Raw genomic sequence first — 18,141 nt, 5'->3', positions numbered from 1 at the left:
TTTTTTGTATATTTAGATCATTGGTCCATTTAGAGTTTATTCTTGCATATGGTATGAGTTATCAGTCCTATTATATCTTTTTTCCAAATGACTAACCAGTTGTCTTAGCACCATTTACTAAAAACATCCATCTTTGTCCCAGGGATTTGAGATATCACTTTTATCACGTATTAATTTTTATATGCACTTGTGTCTATTTCTGGATTTTTCTAGAGTAAGTTGAAACAGAGTGTAGACAACTTGAATGTGACTATAAAAAGAAGCAGAGAAATGGGATGATACCTGGAAGAGGATTTAAGATCCGGGGGGTTGTTTTCTAAATGGAAGATGCTATAATCTTATTGACAATAATGGTAACTAGTAAACAAGGAGACGTGTTGGTATTAGACTGGAGCCAGAGGCAGATTAACCAGTGAGCAAGGTATGCACAGGTTTACAGTAAGCAAGTACACACGGGCATAATTGTGTTCACTTAATAATCTGTCGTGAACGATTTCAATGGGTTTCATCACATCTTTGATGTGGTGAAAAACAGGTGAAATTGTGCACCACAAATTAGTAAGCACAAGTAAGCTGGTGCGTACCTTTGTTGTTGTTAGATGCCGTCCAGTCGGTTCCGACTCACAGTGACCCTGTGTACAACAGAACAAAACCCTGTCTGGTCCTGCAGCATCCTAACAATCATTGCTATGCTTGAGCCCATTGTTGCAGCCACTGTGTCAGTCCATCTCATTGAGGATCTTCCTCTTTTTCTCTGACTCTCTACTTAGCCAAGTATGATGTTCTTCTTCAGGGACTGGTCCCCTCCTGATAACATGTCCAAAGTATGGGAGGCTAAGTCTCATCATCCTTGCTCCTAAGGAGCATTCTGGCTGTACTTCTTCCAAGACAGATTTGTTCATTCTTCTGGCAGTCCATGGTATATTCAATATTCTTCACCAACACCATAATTCAAAGGCAGCATTTCTTCTTTGGTCTCCCTTATTCATTGTCCAGCTTTCAGATGCATATGAGGCGATTGTAAATATCATGGCTTGGGTCAGGCACACCTTAGTCCTCAAAGTGGCATCTTTGCTTTTAAACACTTTAAAGAGGTCTTTTGCAGCAGATTTGCCCAATGCAACACGTCGTTGGATTTCCTTACTGCTTCTCCCATGGGTGTTGATTGTGGATCCAAGTAAAATAAAATCCTTGACAACTTCAATCTTTTCTCTATTTATCATGATGTTACTTATTGGTCCAGTTATGAAGATTTTTGTTTTCTTTATGTTGAGGTGTAATCCATACTGAAGGCTGTGGTCTTCGATCTTCATCAGTAAGTGCTTCAAGTCTTCTTCACTTTCAGCAAGCAAGGTTCTGTCATCTGCATATTGCAGGTTGTTAATGAGTCTTCCTGCAATCCTGATGCCCCATTCTTCTTCATATAGTCCAGCTTCTCGGATTATTTGGTCAGCATACAGATTCAATAAGTATGGTGAAAATACAACCCTGACTTACAACTTTCCGATTTTAAACCACGCAGTATCCCTTTATTCTGTTAGAATGGCTGCCTCTTGGTCTATGTACAGGTTCCGCATGAGCAAAATTAAGTTTTCTGGAATTCCTATTCTTCACAATGTTATCCATAATTTGTCATGATCCACACAGTCAAATGCCTTTGCATAGTCAATAAAACACAGGTAAACATCTTTCTGGTATTCTCTGCTTTCAGCCAGGATCCATCTGACATCAGCAGTGATATCCCTGGTTCCACGTCCTCTGCTGTATCTGGCTTGAATTTCTGGCAGTTCGCTGTCGATAGACTGCTGCAGCCGCTTTTGAATGATCTTCAGCAAAATTTTACTTGCACGTGATATTAATGATGTTGTTCGATAATTTCTGCTTTCTGTTGAATCAGCTTTCTTTGGAATGGGTACAAATATGTATCTCTTCCATTCGTTTGTGTAGGAGGCTGTCTTCCAAATTTCCTGACATAGAAGAGTGAGCACCTCCAGCGCTGCATCCATTGGTTGAAATATCTCAGTGGGTATTCCGTCAATTCCTAGAGCATTGTTTTTCACTTTTCCCTTCAGTGCAGCTTGGACTTCTTCCTTCAGTACCATCAGTTCTTGATCATGTGCTATTTCTGGAAATGGTTGAATGTCAACCAGTGTTTTTTGGTACAGTGACTCTGTGCATTCCTCCCATCTTCTTTTGATGCTTCCTGCGTCTTTTAAGTATTTTTCCCTGTAGAATCCTTCAATATTGCAGCTTGAGGCTTGACTTTTTCCTTCAGTTCTTTCAGCTTGAGAAATGCTGAGTGTGTTATTCCTTTTTGGTTTTCTAACTCCGGGTCTTTGCACATGTCATTATAATACTTTACTTAGTCTTCTCAAGCCACCCTTTAAAATCTTCTGCTCTTTTACTTCATCATTATTTTTTGTTTTGTTTTGCTTTTCTTTTTTTTTTTTAACTTCATCATTTCTTCCTTTCACTTTGTCTACTCTACGTTCAAGAGCAAGTTTCAGAGTGTCTTCTAACATCCATTTTGGTCTTTTCTTTCTTTCCTGTCTTTTTAAGGACCTTTTGCTTTCTTCATGTATAATGTCCCTGATGTCATCCTACAACTCGTCTGATCTTTGGTCATTAGTGTTCAATGCCTCAAATCTATTCTTGAGATGGTCTCCAAATTCAGATGGGATATACTCAAGATCATGTTTTGGCTCTCGTGGTCTTATTCTAATTTTCTTCGGCTTCAATTTGAACTTGCAAGCAAGCAATTGATGATCTGTTCTGCAGTCATCCCTGGCCTTGTTCTTGCTGATGATATTGAGCTTTCCATTGTCTGTTTCCACAGATGTAGTTGATTTGATTCCTGTATATGCCATCTGGCTAGGTCCACGTGTATACCAAAACCAAACCTGTTGCCGTCGAGTCGATTCTGACTCATAGTGACCCTATAGGACAGAGTAGAACTACCCCATAGGGTTTCCGAGGAGCTGCTGGTGGATTCGAATTGCTGACCTTTTGGTTAGCAGCCGAACTCTTAACCACTGCACCACCGCCGTTTATATTGTTGAAACAAGGTATTTGCAATGAAGAAGTTGTTGGTCTTGCAAAATTCTGTCTTGTGATCTCCGGTGTCATTTGTATCACCACAGCCGTATTTTCCAACTACCTGTCCTTCTTCTTTGTTTCCAACTTTTGCATTCCAATTACCAGTAATTATCAATGCATCTTGATTGCGTGTTTGATCCATTTCAGACTGCAGAAGTTGGTAAAAATCTCCAATTTCTTCCTCTTTGACATTAGTGGTTGGTGCATAAATTTGATTAATAGTCGTATTAACTCGTCTTCCTTGTGGGCGTATATATATTATCCTACCCCTGACAGCACTGTACTTCAGGATAGATCTCAAAATGTTCTTTTTGTCGATGAATGCAACACCGTTGCTCTTCAAGTTGTCATTCTGGGCATAGTAGACCGTATGATTGTCCAACTCAAATGGCCAATACCAGTCCATTTCAGCTCACTAATGCCTAGGATATCGATGTTTGTGCGTTCCATTTCATTTTTGACAGTTTCCAATTTTCCTAGATTTATACTTCGTACATTCCACATTCCAGTTATTAATAGTGTTTGCAGCTGTTCCTTCTCATTTTGAGTTGTGCCACCTCAGCAAATGAAGATCCTGAAAGCTCAACTCCAACCATGTCATTAAGGTCGACTTTACTTTGAGGAGGCAGCTCTTCCCCAGTGGTATTTTGGGCGCCTTCCAACTTGAGGGGGTCATCTTCTGGCAGTATGCCAGACAATATCCCTCTGCTATTTGTAAAGTTTTCACTGGCCAATTGTTTCAGAAGTAAACTGCCAGGTCCTTCTTCCTAGTCTGTCTTAGTATGGAAGCTTCACCGAAACCTGTCCACCATAGGTGACCCTGCTGGTGTTTGAAATACCGGTGCTAACACTTCCAGCATCACAGCAAAATGCAAGCCACCACAATAAGATAAACTGACAGATGCGTGGGGGTGTGTACCTGGCTTATGGGTAGTCCGTCCCTGATTTGGAGCTGATTTTAACAGGAAGGAATATGACCATATATGCATGTAGGTGGGGAGATTTGAATGTGGGAAGATGAGACAGTTCCATTCTGATCGTTTCTCTTTTCTCAGTGAAAAAAAAGAAGCATCTGAGAGTGACGAGGAGCAAGCAAATATTAAATAATCAACTAAGGAGTTGGGAAGGTGAATTTATAGGCAAGCGTTATAGGATAACTAGGTAGTTTGAGTGTTCATTTGAGATCTGTGGTCATGAATTTAAAGAGGCTAGTTGCAGAGCTGTGTGATTTTTCTCCTAGCATATTCTGCTGCTCAGGTGCAGGCAAGGAATTGGTTGATTAGCGGGTTTGGGTGAGTGTGATGTAAGACAAGTGGAAGTTGGTTTTTACCTTCATCTCACACAACCTCAGATCTAGAGGTGGAGTTGAATTCGTCAGGCTTCCTAACTGCTGCTTCCATGCCATTTCTCTTCATTCTTCCTATTTAAAGCTCATACAATCAGACAATGCCACCTGCCAACTCTTGTTCAATACTATAAAAAACTGTCCTCCTGGTGATTCTTGCTCATTTGGTGAAGATTTATCACCTGAATCACTGTCTCCCTCTCCACTCTTGGGGAACTCAATTCCAAATGGCTGAGGGGAAAGAGTGTCCTCAGCAGACATCCAATATCAGTGTGAGAAGGTGCAGGGAATATTTCCTGAAGCAATTGAAATACTTTTTTTTTTAAATGAAAGGGGATTTTAGTGAGAAACCTGAATAGCTGTCTGGGCAATTTTATGAAAGGAACAAATATTTTGAGCTTTATCTTGACTCAAACCTCTATAGTGTGGATATAGGGAGATTTTTTTGTTTTTTCCTGGAGATACACCATACTTTTCTTGTTGATCCTAGTTGTCTTAGAACTTGATCTTATGTATCATTTATACTTTCAGATTATATTTAAGAATCAAGCAAGCCGACCATATAACATCTACCCTCATGGAATCACTAATGTCAGTCCTTTGCACCCAGGGAGATTACCAAAAGGTAAGTATTACCCTGGTTTTTATAGTTCTTACCTGTAGACACAAATGAGGTCACAGCATCAATACTAAGATTTTGCCGGTTCTTGACCCCAGCTATTGACATAGGACCTCCTGTCCCAGTCTAAAGTCATACCAAATCAATTCTAGGAATCCTCCGGGGGTGTGTCATGTAAGTTAGTTAAGAGTCCCCTGATGTACTTTTGATATTACCTACTGGTGATGTTTAAATGTTGCACAGCCAATAAAGTTGGCACCTCTCCACTGCCAGTGTCCTAAAAGTCGAAGCTAGGTCTTCCGGCAAAAAATCCTTGTCTGTTTCTCTTATACCATTCTATCAGCCTGTTAAGTGAATGTGGTTTAACTGCATACTTACCTTTTCATTTCTAATTTCGCTTGTGGTTTTTTCTTTGATCCATAGTTTTTTTGTAATTATGTTTTTAGACTTTCAAACATTTGTGGTTTTCCTAATGTGTTTTTGTTATCAGTATATAATTTAATTCCTCTGTGGTCAGAGGACATAGTCTGTATGATTTGAATCATTTAAGCATATTGGCATTTGCTTTATGACCCAGAATACGGGTCTAGCTTGGGGAACATTCCATGTACATTTGAAAATATTTGTATTTTTCAGTTGTAGGATATAGTGTTCTATAACCACAAATAAGGTCAAGGTAATTGATTGTGTTGTTCAGATAATCTATGCCTTTACTGATTTGTTTTTTGCTAGTCGTTCTATCAACCACTGAGAGGAGTATTAAAATTTTATTCTTCATTGAATTGTCTATTTCTCCTTTTAATTCTGTCAAATTTTCTTCAAGTATTTTGAAGCTCTATTATTAGCACATACATATTTATGATTGTTATATCTTTTGACGAATGAACGCTTTTTGCATTTATGCCTTCAACTTGTAACGTGCTTTGTCTTAAAGTCCATTTTATCTGATTTTAATATAGCCGCTCCAGCCTTTTTTCTTGTATGCATCTTTGTCTACCCGTTTACTTTCAATATGTCTGTGTCTTATATTTAAAATACATCTCTTGTACTGTATTGTTGGGTCTTGCTTTTTTATGGCGTTTGCATGGGAACCTCAGCACCGCATAGTTCCCTGACATAAGAGATGCTGACTTCAGTTTTCCTCCGGCAACACCTTTCCCTTTCCACTCAGCTTCACCCCCAGCTCCCAGAAGAGGGAACAGAAGTAGGCTGAGAAATATTGAAAGAATGCATCATGCTACTCACTTTCTATAGGTTCCCTAACCATAGGTCAGTCTTAACCTAATGGTGGTAGGGAAGCTCTTGGAATGGACATAAAATGAAAATTTTTATTTAGACTGGATCTTCAGTTATTAAACATACCCCAAAGTGAGTTTTAATTACCAAAATTAGACAGTTCTTGCTCTGAGACCCATTAGCCTGGGGGCAGCTCTTCATTCTTGCTCCTATTGTAAAAAAAAAAAAATACGTGAACCCTAAAGTTATAACATGTGCAATTTAGTTTCCATTTATTGAGAAATGTTATATGTATATATAAATTTGTTGATCCCTTGCAATAACAGGATTGCCAGTATGTGGCTTGTTATACTCTAATTGAGCTATTTCTGGGTTTGGATATGGTTAGGTGTGAAACACTTGAAGGATTTTCAGATTATGCCAGGAGAGATATTCAAGTATAAATGGACAGTGACTCTAGAAGATGGGCCAACTAAATCAGATCCTCGGTGCCTGACACGATACTACTCTAGCTTCATTAATCTGGAGAGAGATCTTGCTTCGGGACTCATTGGCCCTCTCCTCATCTGTTACAAAGAATCTGTAGATCAAAGAGGAAACCAGGTGAGCTCTTTCGTTTCCCAGTGTTGGGTTTGAAGCTAAAAATGGAATGATGATGCAGCTGAACTTCCAATAATATTTCCTATACTCTCTCAGCATTTGTCCCCCTATAGACTGCAGAAAATATAGCAGCAGAAATATAGGCTAATAAAAGAAATGAGCCGGGGCTCTCTTAGCCTTTATTGAACGTGTGTTTGGTGTAATAAACTTGCTTGCTGGATGGATAGGAGAGCCTGGGCTCTAGATTATTTCTAATATTCTCATTCCCAATCTGGGATTTAGCTTTCTCTAGGTGATCTTGCCTATTTTTCCATCTTCAATTACCACCTATTTTTAGATGGCCCACAAATTTATATCTACAGCCTAGACTCCTCCTCTGGACATCTCATTATGAGGGACCCCAAGGCACCTCAAAATTAACATGTCACCAGCATCTAGCATAGTGCATGGCATTTAGTAGGAACTCAATAAATATTTGTTGAATGAAAGACAGGGAAAGATATAAAATATTTCAGAATTATTTGAATTTAATATGGTTAGAACTTGAACAACATCTGCTAATTAAAGAAAGAAAAAAACGAAAGTTAAATTCTCTGAACAAAAACTCATTGCTTAGGTCCAGCATAACTCATAGCTAAGGCTTGACTAGGGGCTCTGGTGTCACAGTGGTTAAATGCTCAGCTGCTAACTGAAAGTTTGGGGGTTTGGCCCCACCAGCCGCTCTGTGGGAAAATGATGTGGCAGTCTGCTTCTGTAAAGATTTCAGCCTTGGAAACCCTGTGGGGCAGTTCTAGTTTGTCCTATAGGGTCGCTATGAGTCGGAATAGACTCTACGGCAATGGGTTTGGTTTTTGGTTTTAAGGCTTTACTGCATGTCCTTTTGGTTATTTATGATACATAGGATCCCTACTCATTTGAAAAGTCTTTTAACTAACATTTCATTGGTTTAGAGAGTAAAGTACATGAACTTTAGTGCAGTTGAAACATGTGGCACGCAAACCTGGAAAGGCATAAATCTGGCCAAGGCCTCATCCTGACAAATGTTTCCTAATTAAAGTTTCCCCACCATTTTTTGGAAAAAGAGTGAAATGTACCTTATAGTCCCCCATCTCCTCCCCTCAAGCGTTTTCGTTATTGCTGCTATGTTGTTGTTAGTTGCCACTGAGTCATCCCCCAACTCTTGACAACCCCACGTACAATGGAACGAAACACTGCCTGGCTGATTTTCAGAAGAAAATTGCCAGGGTCTCCCACACGGAAGTCGAGAATTCTACCACTGAACCACCACTCCCTTTGTAACTATAAAACCAAACCCACTGCCGGCAAGTCGATTCCAACTCACAGAGACCCTATAAGACAGAGTAGAACTGCCCCGTAGGATTCCAAGGCTGTAAAGCTTTACTGAAGCAGACTGCTACATCTTTCTCCATTGGAGCAGTTGGTGGGTTTGAACGCCTACCCTTCTGTTACCAGCTGAGCTCTTTAACCACTGCGCCACCAGGGCTCCTTCGAAACTATACCCGAAAAACCAAACCCATTCCCAACAAGTTGGTTCCTACTCATAGCGACCCTATAGGACAGAGTAGAACTGCCCCGTGGGGTTTCCAATGAGCAGCTGGTGGACCTTTTGGTTAGCAGCCGTAGCTCTTAACCACTGCACCACCAGGACTCCTTGTAGCTCTGGGTTATAAAAAAAGAAATTTATACACATTAGTGAGGTTTACACATTAAATCTTATCTGGTTCAGTTAGCAAGTGACTAATTCACAAATTTGGTTTATATACAAACTGATCTTCTGAAAAAATTAAAGCATTTTCAAAACACCAGACTTAGGGTATTAATTTTTTTTTTTTTTTAAACTCTTTATTGTACTTTAGTTGAAGTTTTACGGAGCAAAGTAGTTTCTCATTAAACAATTAAAACACATTGTTTTGTGACATTTGTTGCCAACCCCACGACATGTCAACACTGTCCCTTCTCGACTTTGGGTTCCCTATTACCAGCTTTCCTGTCTCCTCCTACCTTCTTGTCCTTGCGCCTGAGCTGGTGTGCCCATTTAGTCTCGTTCTGTTTTATGAGGCTGTCTAATCTTTGGCTGAAGGGTGAACCTCAGGAGTGACTTCACCACTGAGCTAAAAGGTGTCTGGGAGTATGGAATACTCTCAGGTTTCTCCAGTGTCTGTCAGGCCAGTAAGTCTGGTCTTTTTTGTGAGTTAGAATTTTGTTCTACATTTTTCTCCAGCTCTGTCCGGAACCCTCTGTTGTGATCCCTGTCAAAGCAGTCAGTGGTGGTAGCTGGGAACCATCTAGTTGTACTGGACTCAGTCTGGTGGAGGACATAGTAGTTGTGGTCTGTTAATCCTCTGGACTAATCTTTCCCTTGTATCTTTAGTTTTCTTCATTCTCCCTTGCTCCCGAAGGAGCGAGACTAGTGGGGTATCTTAAATGGCTGCTCACAGGCTTTTAAGACCCCAGATGCTACTCACCAAAGTAGAATGTAGAACATTTTCTTTATAAACTATGTTATGCCAACTGAGCTAGATGTTCCCCTAGACCATGGTCCCCAGCTCTCAGTTAGTAATACGGTCGCTCAGGAAGTTTGGATGTGTCTGTGGAGCTTCCATGACCTTGCCTTGGACAAGTTGTTCAGCCTTCCCCAGTATTGTGTACAGTCTTAGCCTTCACCAAAGTTACCACTTATCTGTTGTCTATTTAGTGTTTTTCATCCCCTCCCCTCCCCTCTCTTGTAACCATCAAAGATTGTTTCTTTGTGTATAAACCTTTTCATGAGTTTTTATAGTACTGGTCTCATACAATATTTGTCCTTTTGTGATTGACTTACTTTACTCAGCATAATTGCCCTCCAGATTCATCCATGTTGTGAGAAGTTTTGCCGATTCATAATTGTTCTTTATTGTTGCGTAGTACTCCATTGTGTGTATGTACCATAATTTGTTTATCCATTCATCTATTGATGGGCATCTAGGTTGTTTCCATCTTTTTGCTATTGTGCACAATGCTTCAGTGAACATGGGTGTGTCTATGTCTATTAGTGTGACGACTCTCATTTCTCTAGGATATATTCCTAGGAGTGGGATTGCTGGATCATATGGTATTTCTATTTCTAGCTTTTTAAGGAAGAGCCATATCGTTTTTCAAAATGGTTGTACTATTTTACCTTCCCACCAGCAGGGCATAGGAGTTCCAAGCTCCCTGCAGCCTTTCCAACATTTGTTATTTTGGTTTTTTGATTCGTGCCAGTAATGCCGGGGTGAGATGGTATCTCACTGTAGTTTTGATTTGCATTTCTCTAATGACTAGTGATCTCGAGCATTTCCTCATGTGTCTGTTAGCTGCCTGAATGTCTTCTTTGGTGAAGTGTCTGTTCATATCATTTGCCCATTTTTAAATTGGATTATTTGTCTTTTGTTGTAGAGGTGTTGGATTTTCCCATAGATTTAAGAGATTAGACCTTTGTCCGATTTGTCATAGCCAAAAATTTCTTTCCCAGTTTGTAGGTTCTTTTTTACTCTTTTGGTGACGTCTTTTGATGAACATAAATGTTTAATTTTTAGAAAATCCCAGTTATCTAGCTTATCTTCTGGTGTCTGTGTACTGTTGGTTATAGTTTGTATGCTATTTATGCCATGTATTAGGACCTCTAGCATCGACCCTATTTTTTCTTCTATGATCTTTATAGTTTTTGATTTTATATTTAGGTCTTTGATTCATTTTGAATTAACTTTTGTGTATGGTGTGAAGTATGGGTTCTGTTTCATTTTTTTTACAGATGGACATCCAGTTTTGCCAGCACCATTTGTTAAAAAGACTGTCTTCTCCCCATTTAATGGACTTTGGGCTATTAATGTAGTTTAATGGATTTAGTCACCCTCTTGCCCTGAAGATGCATTTGCTCTAAACACATACTCACAGCTCATAGCACCCACCTCCACTGCCAGGCCCAGATACATGCCACAGTAGTAACCATAGGAGGAAACTGACTGAACCAAAAAGGATTATAGATATATCATGTGCATGCCGTTGCTTCCATCATAGACTGCTAATTTCTACCTGACGATACCAACTGCGTTTCTTTCCCCCTTTCAATACTTGCAATTAACAGATGATGTCAGACAAAAGAAATGTCATCCTGTTTTCTGTATTTGATGAGAACCAAAGCTGGTACCTCACAGAGAATATGCAGCGCTTCCTCCCCAATGCAGCAGGAGTGCAGCCCCAGGATCCAGAGTTCCAAGCCTCCAACATGATGTACAGTGAGTAAAGCAGCACTCAAATCCAATGGGTAATAGATAAAAGGAAATTGATGCCACCAAGCTTGATGTCCAGATAATTAATGAATTTATATGCTATGCAAGAGTCATATTTCTTTTCAAAATTGTTGCATACAAACATATATATTTTACATAAATATATAAACGTGACCACATAATGCATATCTTTAAAATACATCCATTATTTTTCCTTTCATTAGTTGTTTGGCTTCCCCTTCCCTTTTATCTTCTCATCTTTCATGCTGCACCTTTCCATCAGCCATTCTGTGTCCAGGTAGCACATGTTAAAACATATTTTCTCTATGATTACGTAATCATATATAAACACACACATACATATATATACATGGATTAGTTTCTGGACTCTATATTCTATATTTGTCTATTCCTGCAATGAGACCACATTTTAAATTAAAATAGTTATATAATATCTCCTAACACCTTGTAGGGCAAGGAACTTTGGTTCTTAATCACTTGCACTAAGCTAGTGTCTGAGAATACCAGAAAGATGTTTACCTGTTTTTTATTGGCTATGCAAAGGCATTTGACTGTGTGGATCATAACAAATTATGGATAACAATTAAGCATTCCAGAACTTAATTGTGCTCATGAGGAACCTGTACATAGACCAAGAGACAGTCGTTGGAACAGAACAAGGGGATACTGCATGGTTTAAAGTCAGGAAAGTTGTGCATCAGAGTTGTATCCTTTCACCATAGTTATTCAATCTGTATGCTGAGCAAATAATCTGAGAAGCTGGACTCTATGAAGAAGAACAGGGCATTAGGATTGGAGGAAGAGTCAACAGCTTTTGATATGCAGATGACACAACCTTGCTGAAAGTGAAGAGAACTTGAAGTGCACTTACTGATGAAGACCAAAGACTACAGCCTTTAGTATGGATTACACCTCACCATAAAGAAAACAAAAATCCTGACAACTGGACCAACAAGCAACATCGTGATAAATGGAGAAAATATTGAAGTTGTCAAAGATTTCATTTTACTTGGATCCACAATCAACGCCCATGGAAGCAGCAGTCAAGAAATCAAAAGACCCATCGCATTGGGCAAATCTGCTGCAAAAGACCTCTTTAAGGTGTTGAAAAGCAAAATGTCAAGTTGAAGACTAAGGTGCGCCTGACCCAAGCCATGGTCTTTTCAGTCGCCTCGTATACATGTGAAAGTTGGACAATGAATAAGGAAGACCAAAGAAGAATTGATACCTTTGAATTACCATGTTGGTGAAGAATATATAGCCAGAATGCTCCTTAGAAATGAGGATGACGAGATTTCGTCCCACGTACTTTGGACATGTTATCAGGAGGGACCAGCCCCCCAGAGGACATCATGCTTGGTAAAGTAGAGGGTCAGCAAAAAGCGGAAGACCCTCAATGAGATGGATAGACACAGTGGGCTGCAACAATGGGATCGAACACAGCAATGATTGTGAGGATGCCACAGGACCAGGCAGTGTTTCATTCTCTTGTACATAGGGTCGCTATGAGTTGCAAACAACTTGATGACACCTAACAACAACAACATACCTGTGTGGCACAAACAGTTAAACACTTGACTACTAGCCAGAAGATTGGCGGTTCGAACCCACCCAGAGGTGACTCAGAAGACAGCCCTGGCCATCTGCTTTTGAATGGTCAAACCAAACCAAACCTGTTGCGGTGGAGTCGATTCAGACTCAAAGTGACCCTATAGGACAAAGCAGAACTGCCTCATAAGGTTTCCAAGGAGCGGCTGGTAGACTCGAACTGCCAACCTTTTGGTTAGCAGCCGAGCTGTTAACCACTGCACCACCAGGGCTCCTTCGAAAGGTCACAGCCTTGAAAACCCTTTGGAGCAGTTCTACTCTGCACACACGGGGTTGCCATGAGTCAGAATCACCTTGTCGGCAGCTAACAACAACAAACTTTTTTGGAAGTATCTCTTCTCGAGAGTGAAATGATGAGCGTATCACTTCAAATCATATCATGATAATCCAAAGTAATGAATTTGAGGTGCTGCTAAAACTTCTTGTTCTCCATTGCTTTTGCAGGCATCAATGGCTATGTTTTTGATAACTTGCAGTTGTCCGTTTGTTTGCATGAAGTGGCATACTGGTACATTCTAAGTGTTGGAGCCCAAACCGACTTTCTGTCTGTCTTCTTCTCTGGATATACCTTCAAACACAAAATGGTCTTTGAAGACACACTTACCCTATTCCCATTCTCAGGAGAAACTGTCTTCATGTCAATGGAAAACCCAGGTCAGTTATTTATATTTATAAATATAACCCATTATATTAGTTATCTATATTATATTTATAAAAACATACGTTAATTACATATATTATATTTATAAAAACTCAAGTTGTTGTTGTTGTTGTTCTTAGGTGCCGTCAAGTCAGTTCCTACTCATAGTGAACGAAACACTGCCCGGTCCTGCGCCATCCTCACACTCGTTGCTGTGTTTGAGCCCATTGTTGCAGCCACCGTGTTGATCCACCTCTTTGAGTGTCTTCCTCTTTTTCTCTCACCCTCTACTTTACCAAGCATGATGTCCTTCTCCAGGGACTGATCCCTCCTGATAACACGTCCAAAGCACGTGAGACAAAGTCTCACCATCCTTGCTTCCAAGGAGCATTCTGGCTGTACTTCTTCCAAGATAGATTTGTTCATTCTTCTGGCAGTCCACGGTATATTCAATATTCTTCACCACCACCGTAATTCAAAGGCATCAGTTCTTCTCTGGTCTTCCTTATTTATTGTCCAGCTTTCACATGCATATGAGGCAACTGAAATATCATGCTTTGGGTCAGGTGCACCTTCGTCCTCAAAGTGACATCTTTGCTTTTTAACGCTTGAAAGAGGTCTTTTGCTGCAATTTACCCAATGTAATACTCGTTTGAGTTTTTGACTGCTGCTTCCATGGGTGCTGATTGTGGATCCAGGTAAAATGGAATCCTTGACTTCAATCTTTTCTCCGTTTATCTTAATGTTGCTTATTGGTCCAGTTATGAGGATTTTTGTTTCTTCATGTTGATGTGTAATCCATGCTGGAGGCTGTGGTCTTTGATCTTCATCAGTAAGTATTTCAAGTCCTCTTCACTTTCAGCAAGCAAGGTTGTGTCATCTGCATGACTCAGGTTGTTAATGAGTCTTCCTCCAATCCTGATGCCACGTTCTTCTTCATATGGTCCAGCTTCTTGGATTGTTTGCTCAGCATACAGATTGAATATGTGTGGTGAAAGAATACAACCCTGATGCACACCTTTTTGATTTTAAACCATGCAGTATCCCCTTGAATGACTGCCTCTTGTTCTATGTATAGGTTCCTCATGGGCACAATTAAATGTTCTAGAATTCCCATTCTTCGCAATGTTATCCATAATTTGTTATGATCCACACAGTCAAATGCTTTTGCATAGTCAATAGAACACAGGTAAACATCTTTCTGGTATTCTCTGCTTTCAGCCAAGAGTCATCTGACATCTGCAATATTATCCTTCTTTCCACATCCTCTTCTGAATCCAGCTTGAATTTCTGGCAGTTCCCTTTTGATGTACTGCTGCAACCGTTTTTGAATTATCTTCAGCAAAATTTTACGTGTGTGTGATATTAATGGTATTTCCCCATTCTGTTGGATCACCTTTCTTTGGAAAAGTGGACACAAATATGGATCTCTTCCAATCGGTTGCGCAGGTAGCTGTCTTCCAGAAATTTCATGGCATAGATGAGTGAGCGCTTGCAGCATTGCATCCATTTGTTGAAACATCTCAATTGGTATTCCGTCAGTTCCTGGAGCCTTGTTTTTTGCCAGTGCCTTCAGTGCAGCTTGGACTTCTTCCTTCAGTACTATTGGTTCTTGATTTTATTCTGCCTCCTGAAATGGTTGAACGTCTACCATTTCTTTTGGGTACAGTGACTCTCTGTATTCCTTCCATCTGCTTTGATGCTTCCTGTGTCCTTCAATATTTTGCCCATAGAATCCTTCAACATTACAACTCGAGGTTTGAATTTTTTCTTCAGTTCTTTCAGCGTGAAAAATGCCGAGTGTGTCCTTCCCTTTCGGTTTTCTAACTCCAGGTCTTTGCACATTTCACTGTAAAACTTTACTTTGTCTTCTGGAGCTGCCCTTTGAAATCTTCTGTTCAGCTCTTTTACATCATTTCTTCCATTTGCTTTAACTACTCTATGTTCAAGAGCAAGTTTCAGAGTCTGTTCTGACATGCATTTCTTTTCTTTCTTTCCTATCTTTTTAATGACCTCTTGCTTTCTTCACATATGATGTCCTTGATGTCATCCCACAACTCACCTGGTCTTCAGTCATTAGTGTTCAATGCATCAAATCTGTTCTTGAGATGGTCTCTAAATTCACGTGGGATATACTCAAGGTCGTACTTTGGCTCTAGTAGACTTGTTTTAATTTTCTTTAGGTTAGTTATTTATATTATACTTTCACCATAATATTATAGTATAGTAATACTATATGCTTCACTAGCCATTCATATGCTCTTTTGCCCACTAGCTCACATTTGGGCAGATAATTAAACAGTTCAAGTGATTTGGTAAGTGCAAGGTATTTTAATGACAGTACAAACTCTATATTTAACTTAAAAGTCTTTGCTGTAAAAAGTGCCTTTATTTGCCATAGGCTAAAGTTTTAAGTATCCTCACAACTGGACCAATAAGCAACATCATGATAAATGGAGAAAAGATTCAAGTTGTCAAGGATTTCATTTTACTTGGATCCACTATCAACACCCATGAAAGCAGCAGTCAAGAAATCAAAAGACGCATTGTATTGGGAAAATTTGTTGCAAAAGACCTCTCTAAAGTGTTGAAAAGCAAAGATGTCACTTTGAGGACGAAGGTGCACCTGACCCAAAGCATGATATTTCAGTTGCCTCATATGCATGTGAAAGCTGGACAATAAATAAGGAAGACCAGAGAAGAATTGATGCCTTTGAATTACGGTGGTGGTGAAGAATATTGAATATACCGTGGACTGCCAGAAGAATGAACAAATCTATCTTGGAAGAAGTACAGCCAGAATGCTCCTTGGAAGCAAGGATGGTGAGACTTTGTCTCACGTGCTGTGGACGTGTTATCAGGAGGGATCAGTCCCTGGAGAAGGACATCATGCTTGGTAAAGTAGAGGGTGAGAGAAAAAGAGGAAGACACTCAAAGAGGTGGATCAACACGGTGGCTGCAACAATGGGCTCAAACACAGCAACGAGTGTGAGGATGGCGCAGGACCGGGCAGTGTTTCATTCTGTTGTACACAAGGTCTCTATGAGTCGGAAGCGGTTCCACGACATCTAACAACAACTATCCAAAAGCTGACCACATCTCAACACTTCTACTGCTACCACCCTGGTCCTTTTGACTCAGTGTCAGTTAATCAAGATCAAGTATGTGAATCTTCCTAAACTATTTTCTTTGTATGGTGCTCAACTTCTAAGCACACTGACAGGACTTCCTCTCTAATTTTTACAGGCAGTCTCCAGATTACGAACAAGTTCTGTTCCTAAATCTGTCTTTAAGTTAAATTTGTACATAGAACAGTTAGGTACGGTTCATATCTAACGTCAGTTAGTCAAATGTTTATCTTAGTATATAGTATATGGTGTACCTTTCTATGCATTAAAAAACATTAAAGAAACACTTCCAGATACACTAAAACATCTTTAACACAATAATACAGTAATAATAATAATAACAATATTTTGATGCGCATTGCAAAGTAGCGCTCATTTGTTATTATGAACCATTGTATGTACCTCAAATTTTTAATAAAGTAGGCTTTGCGGGGGTTGTACGAAGTCAGACGTTAGTAGCCCAGGGACTGCCTATAAATTTCTTCACACTATACAGGAGCCCTGGTGGTGCAGTGCTTAAGCACTCGGCTACTAACTGAAAGATCAGCAGTTCAAACCCACCAGCCACTCCGAAGAGAAAGATGTGGCAGTCTGCTTCCGTAAAGATTTACAGCCTGGGAAACCCTATGGGGCAATTCTACTGTGTCCTATAGGGTCATTATGAGTCAGAATCCACTCTACAGCAACAGGTATTCACACTATGGTGTTAATAACTGATGATGAATCCTAGAGGTGACTGTCTTTTTTAAAGGACAGAAACTTAAAAGTAGATCTGTAATGGTAGAGTGTCAGTTTCAGTGGTTGTTAGAGGAGATGGGAAGTGAGATATTTTGTTTTGTTTTTCCTTTGAATCTGTTTTAATTCCAGCAGTTAAAAATAAACATTCTTTGAACCTAAGGACCTAAAATTTCTCCCCAAACTCCAAGCTATTTGATCTGTCTTCCCTCAACAAAGCATAAGTGGCAGGTGAGATAGACATCCTCTCCTTCTCCACAAAGGCTCATCCACTCACGTCCTTGGGGACAAGACTAGTAGATTAAAGTATCTCTAATCACATTTTCTGCCTTTGACAGGTCAGTGGTGGCAAGTCTTATCTCAAATGTTCTTTCTTTTTTTTTTTTTACTTTGCAAAGCATAAAGAATTGAATACTAACTGATTTGTTTTCTTTTTTAATTGTGCTTTAGGTTAAAGTTTACAGAGCTAATTAGTTTCTCATTAAACAGTCAATACACATTGTTTTGTGACATTGGTTGCCAACCCCGTGATGTGTCAACACTCGCCCCTTCTCGACCTTGGCTTGCTCATTTCCATTAATCTAGTTTTCCTATCCTCTTCTGCCTTCCCGCTTTTGCTCCTGGGCTGGTGTGCCGCTTCAGTCCTATAAACATGGCTGAACTATAGGACGTTCTATAGGCTGGTCCAATCCTTGGCCAAAGGGTGAACATCAGGAATGACTCCAGTACTGAGTTAAAAAGGCGTCCAGGTGTCATGCTCTTGGGGTTTCTCTAGTCTCTGTAAGTCTGGTCTTTTTTTGTGAGTCAGAATTTTGTTCTACATTTATCTCCAGCTCTGTCCAGGA

The 18,141-nt window shown here is 39.9% G+C and overlaps 1 protein-coding gene across 1 annotated transcript in view; it reads left to right on the top strand.

Moving 5' to 3' along the window:
- F8 (coagulation factor VIII) overlaps nt 1–18,141 on the top strand; it is a 134,027-nt gene that overhangs the window by 46,369 nt on the left and 69,517 nt on the right. The window contains exons 10-13 of the mRNA XM_004390882.3: nt 4,973–5,066; nt 6,685–6,899; nt 11,020–11,170; nt 13,238–13,447. Of these exons, the coding sequence (XP_004390939.1) occupies nt 4,973–5,066; nt 6,685–6,899; nt 11,020–11,170; nt 13,238–13,447 (670 nt within the window). The remainder of the gene's footprint in view (nt 1–4,972; nt 5,067–6,684; nt 6,900–11,019; nt 11,171–13,237; nt 13,448–18,141) is intronic.

This window comes from Trichechus manatus, unplaced genomic scaffold, assembly GCF_000243295.1.
Source record: "Trichechus manatus latirostris isolate Lorelei unplaced genomic scaffold, TriManLat1.0 scaffold00340, whole genome shotgun sequence".
In the NCBI taxonomy this organism is placed as follows: domain Eukaryota; kingdom Metazoa; phylum Chordata; class Mammalia; order Sirenia; family Trichechidae; genus Trichechus; species Trichechus manatus.
This window is presented reverse-complemented; position numbering and strand designations above follow the sequence as displayed.